Source organism: Rhinolophus hipposideros (genome assembly GCF_964194185.1).
Source record: "Rhinolophus hipposideros genome assembly, chromosome: 4".
Classification (NCBI taxonomy): domain Eukaryota; kingdom Metazoa; phylum Chordata; class Mammalia; order Chiroptera; family Rhinolophidae; genus Rhinolophus; species Rhinolophus hipposideros.
In genome coordinates this window covers 99,255,284-99,268,092 of record NC_138050.1, presented here as the reverse complement: position 1 = coordinate 99,268,092, position 12,809 = coordinate 99,255,284, and the positions used below count along the sequence as shown (strand labels likewise).

The following is a 12,809-nucleotide window of genomic DNA, read 5'->3' as shown; positions in this document are numbered from 1 at the left end:
TAAATGGAATCACACAGTGTACGGTCTTTGAGTCTGGTTTTTTTCACTTAATAGAACATATCTGAGAGTCATTTATGTTGTATATACCAGTAGATTGTGTGTGTTTTTATTGTCAAGTAGTAGTCTATTGTGTGACTTCATAGATATTTGGGTCGTTTCCAATTTGGGGCAATAATGAATGACGCTGCTATGAACACTTTCTAAATGAATGTAAGTATTTGCTTCATTTGGTAAATACTACTTAAGAATGGCATTTTTATGTCATACAATAAAACTGTGAAAGTGTTTTCCAATGGGGCAATACCATTTTGCATACCTGTCAGCAATGAATGAGAATCCCAGTTATTCCACTGCTTTCCAGTACTTGGCATTGTCAGGTTTTGCCATTCTAACAAGTATGCAGGGATATCTAGTTATGACTTTCACTGGCATTTTCCCTAGTTCTTAATGATGTGAACATCTTTTCATGTATCTGCTTTCGGGAAATGTCTTCAAATCTTTTGCCCATTTTTTTGAATTGAGTTATTTGCTTTCTTTTTAATGAGTTTTGAGTATTTGTTATATATTCTAGACACACAAGTCCAGTACCAGATAAATGCTTTCCAAGTATTTCCTCCAATTTTGACAAAGGACAAATCTATATTTTCTTTTAAGAATTTTGTATTTCTAGATTTTACATTTACATTTATGCTCCATATTAAGTTAATTTTTATATGGTGCAAGGTATGGGGTGAGGCTCATTGTTTTACAGGAGGATATTCAATTGTTCCAGTGCCATTTGTTAAAAGACTATCCTTTCTCCTTTGAATTATTTGGATCTCTGCTGAAAACCAACTGACTGCCTATGTGTAGGTCTGTTTTGGGATTTACCATTCTGTTCCATTGATCTATATGTCTATCCCTTCACTAATACCACCCTGTCTTAATTACTCTCTAGATTTATACCTTATGGTTAAGTCTTAAAATCAGGTAGTATAGATCCTTCAGCTTTGTTGGTGGAGAACAGCGGATAGAAAATTACTAAGAGGACATCAGGGGTAAGGGAAAATTCCGACTGAATCAACCTAACAGAATTCTTGTCATAGGCAAGCTGGGTGATCAGGTATCACCTGGGGTAGGGGGTGGGGGTGGAGGGTCAGGAACCCAGTCAGACAGTGAGGGTAGAGGATTTGGGTTAAGCTGAGTTAGCCTTATTCTTGCTAAAATTGGACAGTGCAGAGATAAACGTGGAAGACCAAGAGTCGGGGTCTAGTTAGGAAGAGGATTCAGAAGAGTCTGACCAGTGTTTGGTCAAGAAGAGACTCTTTCGTCATCCATACTGATAGCTCTACTTCACTTATTTTCACTCCTATAATACCACTCTTTATTTACCTGTTCATTATTGGTGGACATTTTGGTTCTTTCCAGTTTTTTGCTATTACAAATAGTGGGCTATGAATACTCTTGTACCTTTCTTCTTGTGTGTATGTTGAGAGTCTGTGGGGTGATTATCTAAGTTACATTACCAGGCTGTGTCCCGAAGTTGTCGATGCAGCGGCATCAATGAGATCCTGCTGCTCTGCATCCTCATCCACTCTTTTCTTCTTCTTTTTTCTCATCCACTCCTGTGGAAGTTTTTGGATTGTGGTTTTACATTAGCTTTCCCTGATTTCTAGTGAGTTTGAGCCTCGTTTTATGGGTTGTAATTTACTCTTCTGGGAATTACCTGTTTATATCTTTTGCAATTTGTGCTTGGTTGGTAGGAGTTTTATTTCCCCTATTTTGTTTAAGGAGTGTTCCTTAAATATTCCAAGGGTATGTAAAGTGCTTAGGATAGTGTCTGGCACATAGGAAGAATTCCGTAAATGTGGGTTGTGAAAAGCAACAAATCTCTAGGAGAATGGTAAAGGGAGGTCCCAGGATGATAGCTGTGCACGGGCCCAGAGAATCAACCAATTCAGATTAGAAAATACCAGTAGATTTCAGGAGAGATGCCTCCAAGGAAGTGAAATTGATAAATTTGATATATTTGAACATAGGTAGAGGTTTTGACAATTAGGGAATACTTTGAGGATGAATTTGTGCCAAGTATGTAAAAAATTTAACCAATAATAAAACACAGTTATTAACTCCATGAAAAGAAAAATCTGTACAGGAAAGAAAGCTGTGAATAACGTTATATAATCATGATAATATAAGCACTGGATGTTAATCTAACCAAAATTACCATAGAAATGTATTGAGGGTGGACAAACGACATGTTACGCAGGGAGAGGGGTGTATGGAAAAGAGTTAAACTCTCTCTCATCTTACCTGTGGGAGGTCAATAAATAATGCCCAAAACTAAAACATCAAGACAGCACCATAAGGATGAAGGTAAACACCAAAGAAATAGCTTAACAAGTTGAAAGTGTCTATGGGAGCAGGAAAGAGGGCTGAGAGGAGTAAAGCAGGGGCTGACTGATTTTTCCTTCAGCCTGTGTGATGCTTTCATTTTTGTGTGGGTAGATCTCTGATAAAAATTCAGTTTTTTAATGTAAATGGAATCCAGCGATTTGATTAGTCAGGAACTAATGCGTATTAACCTTTTGCTAAAGAAAGCAACAGAAATCGTAAAGACCGTCTCGTGGTGGCTTAACAGTGGTGTGATTTTTGTTTAATGCAGATGGCGAGAGATGGACTGCTTTCTTCCCATCGTTTTTCTTCTAGTTCAATGTTAGCTTTTTTTTTATTTTTTGTCACAGGCCTCAGCTCTTTAAACACAAAATAATGACTCTTGATTGAAAGCAGCACACTGTTTTTTTGAACTTTGAGTGAATTCAGAGGGTTGGTATCAGCGTGATTGCAGGGCACATATCACTTCATCTGTGAACACAGAAGTGCATCAACTAGCAGATACCAGATGTGCAGCACATTACATTGCTCGAAGGAGTGCATTTTTTAATGTAATTTCATGTCCGCTCTGACAGCGGTCTTGGTTGTTTTTCCTGACCGTTCCATACCTCCTCCTAACCTTGCACTGTGCATATAAACTGTCCCCATTGTCATGGGACCTATGCAGTAAACACTGCAGAAGTGACTTCCCTTTAATCATTAGTGAACTAATCCCAAAACATCGTCTATACCTATCTTCGAAATCCACCTGGACTATAAATGTAGTGGAAATTTCCTGAGCCTCTCTCCTCTCTACAGTGTTGAAATGTTTAAAATGGATAGACAGGGATTTGGCTAAGTTTGGAGGGAAATCTGGCCACGGTTTCACTTCCTTAATTCAATCATGTACTCGAAGCTGATTTATTTTCAAATCAGTAAACCTCAATTCTGATTATTTTTCAAGTGCTTACCACTACCACCACCCTTGGTTTTTTGTTTGTTTGTTTTTGGCCTTTTCTGATAAGTGAAAATATATTTCAGTCCCAGGAGTAAAATTCTTGCTTTCTCCTTCTTAAAATAGAAACAGCCATTACTGAATTTTCTCACCCTCTTTATGCCATGGAATTAATTTGCACAGGGAGAAAGAAAAGGAAAATGTAGAAAAAAAGATATTTTAAAGTAAGTTGGCTTACTTTGCTTTCACAGGTCGTCTGAAAGCGCTAATGGCAGTAGCTCGACTTAATACTTCTGCTTACGATAAAGTGCCTGTGAGTGGCACACCAAAAAGCTAAGCAGTTCGAGCCATCCCAACTGCTTTAATAACTGGTCATTTTTGGCAAAGAGCCTGGGTCTATAAATAATTCAATCGACTTCAGCTAGCTCTTAGCAGCAGGAGCTGTCAGAAATGATATATGCTGCAAAACTTTATCCAAGATTGACCTTATATCCCAGGCAGCATTTGCAATGCAGACAAGTGCACGACTTAGGAGAAGCGTGTTCGTTTTGTACAAACGGACATCTGGGGACAGCCAGTCCTGCTCTGCGGTCAGATTACCATAGTAACTCTCTCTTCTTACCTCTGCTATCCCTGCACAATACTGTCCCTTCTGCTGACCCCTGTGCCCCCCGAGACCACTCCCTGCCCAGCTCTGCAGGCCTAGGACTCCCACCCTGGAATTCTCTCCGAGTCCCCAAGGGCCCACAATGTTTTGTTTTGTTTTTGAAGAACTTTCCTCTTTGTGCTGCAGGCTCCTCATCTCTTTCCTCTCTGTCCCCAGTGCTTCATTGCAAAGTAAGCTCAACCATGTGTGTTGAATAAATAAGAGATATTTTAGTTTTTCAGATGGCCTACTCAAAAACCTTCAACTGCAAACATGACATAAAAATACCAAGTTTCTTATTCTTTGTAAACTACATTTGATAAATTCAGTGTGGACATTTTGGATGTCTCATTCAAATCTTAAATCATAAGAAGAGATGGATGGATGGATGGATGGATGGATGGATGGATGGATGGATGGATGGATGGATGGATGGATGGATGGATGGATAGATAGATAGATAGATAGATAGATAGATAGATAGATAGATAGATAGATAGATAGATAAAAATCTCTGAAAGTATGGGTTCTGTGTAGGGGAAGTTTTGGTTGTTTTTTTTTTAAAGAAACAGCAGTGGCTCAGGTTTTGTAAAAATGGGGCTATTTTAAGAATTATTGTTGCCCTAGGGCCAGCTCAAGTACTAGGAGGTGTGGAGAGTTGTAGACAGAACAGATTTCAGAGCCAGAAAGGCCCGCGTTTGAAGTCCGTCTCCAGTACTCTAGAGCTGTGTTGCCGCAAACAAGCCACCGTGTTATGTGACTTCTGTAAACCCTGACTTCCTCAGCTTTCCACCAGGAATCCAAGGCTTTGTTGTTATCAGTGTTAAAAATACTACTTGTAAAGACTAAGCGGAGTTACTGACACACAGTGGTGGCAGCTAGTGATGACGCGGGTGATGGTGGGAAAGAATTCAGGAAACCCCTGGAATCTGCTGGGAAACAACTTCAGGGCTGTTGTCAAACCATCTCCTTCCCCATTTTTTCATATTCTTCATGACCCAGAGTCCTCACCCCACAGCCCCACCATCTCCTCATCTTTTCCTGTATTCTAGGGCCCTAATAATAACTGCTGTTGTACGCTGGGCAACTACTAACGAGGCGCTTTGCAGTGACTAAATTCATGTAATCCTCAGAATGTTTACAATGTCCAGATGCTGCTGTTATCCCCCTTGTGCCAATCACAAAAGCAGGTCTCAGAGCGATCACCAACTTGACCCACATAAAACACAATTAGGAAATGTCAGAGCCAGGATTTTACAGCCGGTCAGTCTGATTACAAAGTGGGTGCTGATTCCACCATATTATACTATCGTTGTGACTTCCTAAGAAGGAAAACAGAATTCAGATGAGGAAACATTTTAAAGTGCTAAAACATTGAGCCATCTTGAGAAACTCTCAAAGACAATGGAGAGAACTTAGGGTATTTTCTGACAGTAAAGAATCACGGGCTGATAACACATCGACTTGACAAGCTTTGTATTTCTCTGACCAAAACATACGTCATGAGAGTCTAGCCATGACCCTGGGCTTGGCTGGAGACTTCATCAGGTGACAGGCCACAGGCTGCTGGTAACTTCCTTCCACTTTCAGCAGCATTCATGCTTTTTTATGGTCCTACTTTTATCCTGCAGTAATTTAATACTCAGCTCATGTCATTATTTGCAGATGTTACCCCTCCATACACAGCTGGTTATATTGAAGTCACTGATCTCCAATCAAAGAAACTCCGATATATCCCTATTCCCAGGTAATCCATTTCTACCTTTGCTCTTAGTTTGTACGTCAAATAAAAACGGAGTGAATTCTTACCAAGTACTCTGAATAAATGTGTGCATTTTGCTTTCTTAAATAACAAGCCCCCTTTTTTTTTTCAGTTACAGTTGGTTTATGTCTTGGTGTTCTCTGCAGGCCTACTGCCATTTTTATTTTCATGTTGGAGAAACGTTCATATGTTACATAGATATAAATCTATCAGCCTCCAAGTCTTCAGTTCTCTTTTGTTGTTCTGTCCTAATGATAAAGTTTTCTGGATCTGAGACAGCATTTTTCGTATTGCAGAAATTTTCATACTTATTAACTTCATATAGTAGTCTTCTGAGGTAAATGTGTTCCAAATGTCGAGGTCACTTAAATGGTATTTGTTTAATGTTGGTTTTAAATGTGTCACTCTGTATTTATAATCGTGAAGGCCACACAGTAGTTAGAGTATTCCAGAACTTATAACCATTCACTGCTTTTATTATTGCCCAGTGGTAGAAGCAAAGCCTGTACACTGAACACTGAAAATACAAAAGGAGAAATCAGTGTTTTTTTCTTTTAATTTTCTGTATGAACTGTGTGTTACACCTTTCGTAGGAAAAACATCTGGAAGAACAACTGTATCTGTAACCAATGCCCGCTGGTCGTCATAATTCATTTAGAGCTGCGCTATCCAATAGAAATATAGTAAGAGCCATATGTGTAACTTTGTATTCCTTAGTAAGCATATTAGAAAAGTAAAAAGAAACAAGTGAAGTTATCTTTAATCATGTTTTATTTAATCCAGTGTATCTCAAATCTTACCATTTCCACATGTATTCAATGTAAGAATCTTAATGCGATTATTTACATTCCTTCTTTCTCCTAACTCTTTGGAATCCAGTGTGTATTTTACACTTACAGAACATCTCAATTTGGACTTGCCACATTTTAAATGGATTCGCCACATGATTTAGAGTCTGTTTATTGTCAGTGTATCCTGAGTTTCTCTTGAGATTAACTATTGTCATATTTTGGCATATATGTAATCCAAAAGAACAACCCATCTGGATTTCAGTTTTGCTGCTAGGTGCTTAAATTTAGCATTGTGCAGGAGATTGGGAATTTTCCATTTGATGGCTAACTTCAAATAATAGAAAATTCAGTAAAATTCTATGTAACTGCAGGACCAAAATGAAAACATCAAGTTTGCCCTCAGTAAAATTTGAGTATTTTCCCTCAAAGTTTTGTATTTTTTTGCATTTATAAAATGATACTGCCTAGCTCTTGGATGTGGGTGTATATAAATCTAGGTTTCACTCTACTATCATTATATGTTCCTTAAAGACCTTGTTATTATGTATAAAGGGAACATGTTTTGGTGGGTTTTTTTTAAGTAGAGAAAAGATTCTAGATCTGGTGTACAAATTGTAGTAAAACTATGATTTCGTCAGTACTTTTATTTTTTTGACATATTGAAGAAATTGCCCTTTACATTTAAAGTTTTAAGGTGGAAAGTTAAATGTGAAGCCAGTAGATAGGGCACTCATTAGACACATACTTCTTGAGTGCTCTTGGAAGAATTTCAAAGATCACACTTTCACGTGGATACATTTCATTATTCTTGAATAGCCCTTTACTTCACCATCTGTACCTACTGATTTTTTCCCAAGGCAAATATTTTCGGCAGAGCACGGTGAGATAAATCCTGTGTCATATCAAATGTTACTGTCTTGGAGTCCTTGTAGGACTGCAAACTCATCCTGAAACACTGGATCCCATCGTACTGTGTCATCTTCTTCATATAAACACTTTCTAAGGCTTCTGTGTTCCCCAGTAGCTGGCTTTGTTACACTGTGTTTTAATATCTACTAAGGCAGACTGAAAAAATAGAAAGGTCAAAATAGTATTGGTTTATTTTTAGTATGTTGTAAGAGTCTACCTAATACCTAGTGGTTTTGTGGTTTTACCAGGTCAACATTGATAGTTTATGTTTTTATTATCTGATCAGACCATCCTTTTAGATTGTTTAGTTCATGTAGTAACTATCAGATGTATTCAGAGAGCCGACACTGGTAGTTAGAATTTTTTTTTAATAAAAGTATATTGGGGTGACAATTGTTAGTAAAGTTACTATACATAGATTTCAGGCGTACAATTTTCTAATCTATGTTTTTTCTATAGTAAGAGCTATACTCAGATAAAAGAAATATGTATGCAATCGTCTCTTCTAGGCAAAAGTTGTGTTCCTAGAAATGACGATAGAAGTATCAGAAATATAAAATAAAGGAAATATGTATATGGATGAAATATACAATACAAGAAATACATAAGTTCCTTACGATAAATCTGTGTAACTTTCTAAGTTAGAAAAGGCAAACTATCAAACACAAACACAGTTGAAATACATAAACCAAACACCAGTTTCAGTGCTGACCTGAGACCTTAAAGAGAGCCCAACGCCGCAGATTTGTGATGTCTGAGTAGGTTTAGAGTTTCCGTCTTTCCCACAGTGAATACGAATGTCACCTGGGGTCCACAAACACAGGAAAATGTAGAAAACCAATAAATACATGTGCATTTTTTTCTTTACAGATGGATCTGTTGGCATTTTATCTTTAAATGTGCTTGCTATTGGAATTCCTTATGGCAAATGTAATGAACCTGAGTCAGGTTCAAGTTCAAGTTGCTTTATTACCTGACAGCCAAATGGTTGGACACTGTGATTTCTTTTTCAGATCAGAGTCTCTCTCCCCGTATACCACGTGGCTGTCCACTATTTCGGACACCGATGCGCTGCTCGCTGAATGGGGCAAAGGTGGTGTTGTGACTGTCGATATGGGAGGTCGCGTCAGGCTTTGGGAAACTGGACTTGAACACCTGCAGCGCTCACTCACAGAATGGAGAAACATGATTGGACAAGACGACAGACATATGCAGGTACCACTTGAACTGACCTTACCTCTAAAGGGTGCACGTTCGGGTATAAATTTCATTCCAAATGTCACCTTCGTGAAAACTTGTCGCCCAACCCCTAAATATAGTTGCTTAAGAGGCTAAAATAAATTTTGGTCTCAGAAAAAAGACAAATCTTATCTATCTAGATAGTGAAAAGGTAAAAAAAAAATGTGCCCTTTTTTTTCTGTCAGTGCTTAAATACACAGGTTCCTCAAGTCACAACATTCGAATACAATCAACTTTCACATTTTAACTTCCAAGCATTAATCGGTTTCCAGCACAGCCGGTACATCTGTCCTCACTTTTACTACCATGGTCAGCATCTCTCCCTGCTACCCAGGAAGTAGAAATACCGACGATCGAACACGCAGCACATTATTATCAGGCCAAACCCTGATCTTCTTTAGACTAGAGAAGATAAGCAGTTATGCAGTTATGCGTCCTGTGGAGATATGTTTTTACCAACTCCCTCATTTCCAGATAATACTAGTTTAGCAGTCGCGATAAGTAGAGCCAGTCCTGCACTGGAAAGAAATATGGGAACAGATCACCAAAGAGAAAACTCCAGAAATGACTCAGTCACCTAGCTGTTGTGTAGAACTAATGTAAACAGTGAGGAAGGCATAAATACTAACGGGTATCATAAAAGGATTTATTTGTAATTATTTATTTTAATCTTTAGAAGAAACCTTCCTTGTTTACATTTCATTTTTATCTAGCAAAAAGAGAGGTAGGTTTCTGCCAGCTGTGCTGCTCTGCAAAGAGCTAATTAACCAGATAAGACATTTCCACAAACTATCCCATTAATACCTGATTAATAATTACTATTTTATATGGCTATTTTTGTGATTTCCTTAAAGGAGAAATATACGTATTTGTGAATGAATAATACATATTTCTCGGAGATTCTTAAAAGCTTGTAGGAACATTTTGAAAGTCACAAACCAATGTAGGCAAGCAACCTGAAATCCTTTTGAAATGGTATGAATATGTTAATTTAATTAAGCTGAAACAAATATATAGTTCTAAAATAAACATGTCACTAAGTGCAGTGGGATTATCGCAGCAACAGACTGAGTGGGGGTCACTATCCATTAACAATGATTAGAAAATTAATTAGCTATGGTTCTATTTCTTTTATTATTCTAAACATTACTTTCTTCTCCCTTTTAATTAAACTCCTGTTTTCATTGTAGTGATTGATGCCTGATAGTAAATACTATTGTATTTATAAATACAATTATATTTTATTTAATTTCTATTTTATTTTCATTTGTCATGTGTTACAGATATCAAAGCTCATGTTTTTCCTATGGTCAAGATATGTGGCCTATTGAGTTTATCTTTTACAGCAGAACTTTAAAAAGGATTTTTACTCATGATTTTGGTAACTGGTCTTGACTGCTGCACAAATTATCCCGTTTGTGTTTTAGCCGTGTAGTTTTTCTCTCCCCAGTGTCTTCTCTGACTCTGTTGCACATCTTTGTAGTCCCAGCTCCTCGCATAATGACTGATACACAACAGGCAATTAGTAGGTTTGTTTATGCTCACCGTCATATACACTAAATTACACGAGTCAGTGAAGCTATTTTATAGCACATGGAATTCTTTGAAACAGTCACAAATTATTCATTTTGCATGTCACTGAATAAGTACTTGTTGAATGAATATCTAAGATTAAGTTAAAAATGAACAGAATGAGAGTATCTAGCATCTCAAAAATAAACAAAATATTTGGCTGTATTATGCAGGGCAATATCTGATCCTTTCCCAAACAAAACATTTTCCAGAAAATGTATAACTTTCTGCCTCCAGTTCAGTGTTCAGCTTTAACAGAAATAAGACTTACTCAGTAATAAAGTTACATAAGTCAGAAGTGAATGATAGTTCCATTTGAAAAATTAGACTAGGAGCTATCTAACATTCTCCTTGCATCTTTGCTATTCCCTGATCCATTTCAGTTGATAATTGAAAATATATACTTAACACAGATTCAAACTGAGAAACACATCATGATCATATATTTATGTCTAAATAGACAGGATTCATTGTCTGAATAGTCTGCAATTGTTTTAATTTTTGGTCATATCGCGCTTCTTCCTTCTCACTGCTTGGTAAATAATGAAACAGCATAATTAGTCACTCTTATTTAGAACAGTTCATGTTGTTATTTACGAGCAGTTTATACAACAGAATCAAAATAGGAATTATTCCAGGGGCAATGGTAACAGCAAGCAAAAATTTGTCTTCAAGCTGTTCCTCCGCTTGATTCAAAGTATCAATTGAGGAAAGACTGGGTTCTCCCTACCATACTAACCTGCTGACTGCAGCTGCGTCCCCTCTCACTGGCAGAGTAACCTGATCTCCATCTAGTGGCCAAATGGACTTACTTTCCACCGTAGAAATGAAAAGGCCTGGTTTGCACTCCGGTATGGGAGGTTTACACACACCTGTCTTGATGGTTCCTGTTGGTCCTGAGATGCTCCTTCAGGTCTGCAGTGAAAGCCATGCAAACAACCTTCCATGACGTCCACAACTTATTGACCTCATTTTTCCCTGATTCTTTTGCCTGGTATCAAAGGAACTGTTTATATTAGGTTGGTGCAAAAGTAATTGCGATTTTTGCAATTTTTAATCTTTTAAACCGCAATTACTTTTGCACCAACCTAACATTTAGATAAAGTAACATGCTTTATCACTATCCTTTATTTCTTTGCTACATTTCAGGCTTCTAATGTTACTAGCTCTGAAGCCATTGTTGCTTTGAATTTTTGTTTAATGAATTCATTGATAGTTTTTTTAATGAGTTCAGAAGGCAAGAGAGTATATATTAAGATCAGCATATACATGTGCTCACTAATTTTACATGCTTAGGTAGGAACATGTGTTTTTCTTATACTAAACAACTACAACAAAGTATCACTATAACTGTCATCCTAAGAGCCCTTTCTTAAGAATCCATTTTTATTACTTTTAGACTCCAGATTTTCAGAAGCCTGAGTTAATTATACCCAAAATTCTTCTGACTGTGCTTCTTACTGTTCTCTATAAAGCAGACTTTTTGTACATTTTTATTTAGTTTTGTATATTTTTATTTTATTTGGATTTCTCCCTACAAGGATATTAAAACTACACCACAGTTTTCCTCAGAAATCAAACCATCTCATCTAAAATGCTCCTGGTGACTATTCTTGTAGGAGCAAAAAGGCTAAAAGGTTAGAGCGTTCAAATGCTGTTTTCTAATTGCAGTGAACTAATCAGAAACTAAATCTTTTATATTTTACAGGTAGAGTCTTTTTGAGGCCTTTGACTAGTACTTCATTAACTATATACTTTAAAAATTGATAGAACGCTCTGAAATACAGTGTGGTTTATTCATTTTTTATAGTTAAGATAGTGCCTGATACAGACACAGTGAATATTTGAAAATAGAGAGAGGCATAAAAAAAATGCATAGAAAAGATACCTCATTTGTATTAAGCACCACTTATCCTCTACCCGTTTTTAAGAAAGTATTCTAGGAATATGAGCAAACATTGCTTACGGTGCTTAGGTAACTAAGCCTGGTCTTTTCTGTAACCACTAGTCCAACAGTTAGGATTTTTTGAGATCTTGGTAAGATGTTAAGGCCTACTTTCAGCTTTGGAAGCCACTAGGTTATTTAATTGATTCTCTATTCATGAATCTTGTTTTTCACTGTGCAGGCTATGTTATCTCCAGATCCTCTGTGGAGGTTTGCAATTCTTTCTTCTTTTTAAGGAGCAGAGTCCACTCCTGTGCTTTATCCTTTGCTTTCATCAGTAACTCTGAAAATACCAGTCTGATTCAGTGGATCATTGTTATAGGACAATACAAAGTTTGTAGGGCTGTTATATGTACACATGTCTTTCAGAATCTTCCTTGGCCCAGAAGGGCAATGCTTTTCGGGGAAAAAAATATATAATTTCCCACCATATCTCTTAGCAGTGTGTCAGTAGAGCTGGTTTTCATAAAAGGTCTAGCTATTTGCTTGTATAGTAACACTAGGGCAATGCCTCGAAGGATTTTTCCATTGTTTTATTCCTGTTAGAGAAATCCCAGCCATAGAACTACTTTTTGAATCTAGATTTTGAATAAGTTTTTCAGGAGCACCTAATGAAATGGAGGCTTCCTGGAGAGCAT

General features: G+C 37.2%; 1 protein-coding gene across 1 annotated transcript in view; it reads left to right on the top strand.

Moving 5' to 3' along the window:
* VWA8 (von Willebrand factor A domain containing 8) overlaps window positions 1–12,809 on the top strand; it is a 298,600-nt gene that overhangs the window by 200,522 nt on the left and 85,269 nt on the right. Inside the window, exons 36-37 of the mRNA XM_081046044.1 lie at window positions 5,619–5,700; window positions 8,429–8,630. Of these exons, the coding sequence (XP_080902170.1) occupies window positions 5,619–5,700; window positions 8,429–8,630 (284 nt within the window). The remainder of the gene's footprint in view (window positions 1–5,618; window positions 5,701–8,428; window positions 8,631–12,809) is intronic.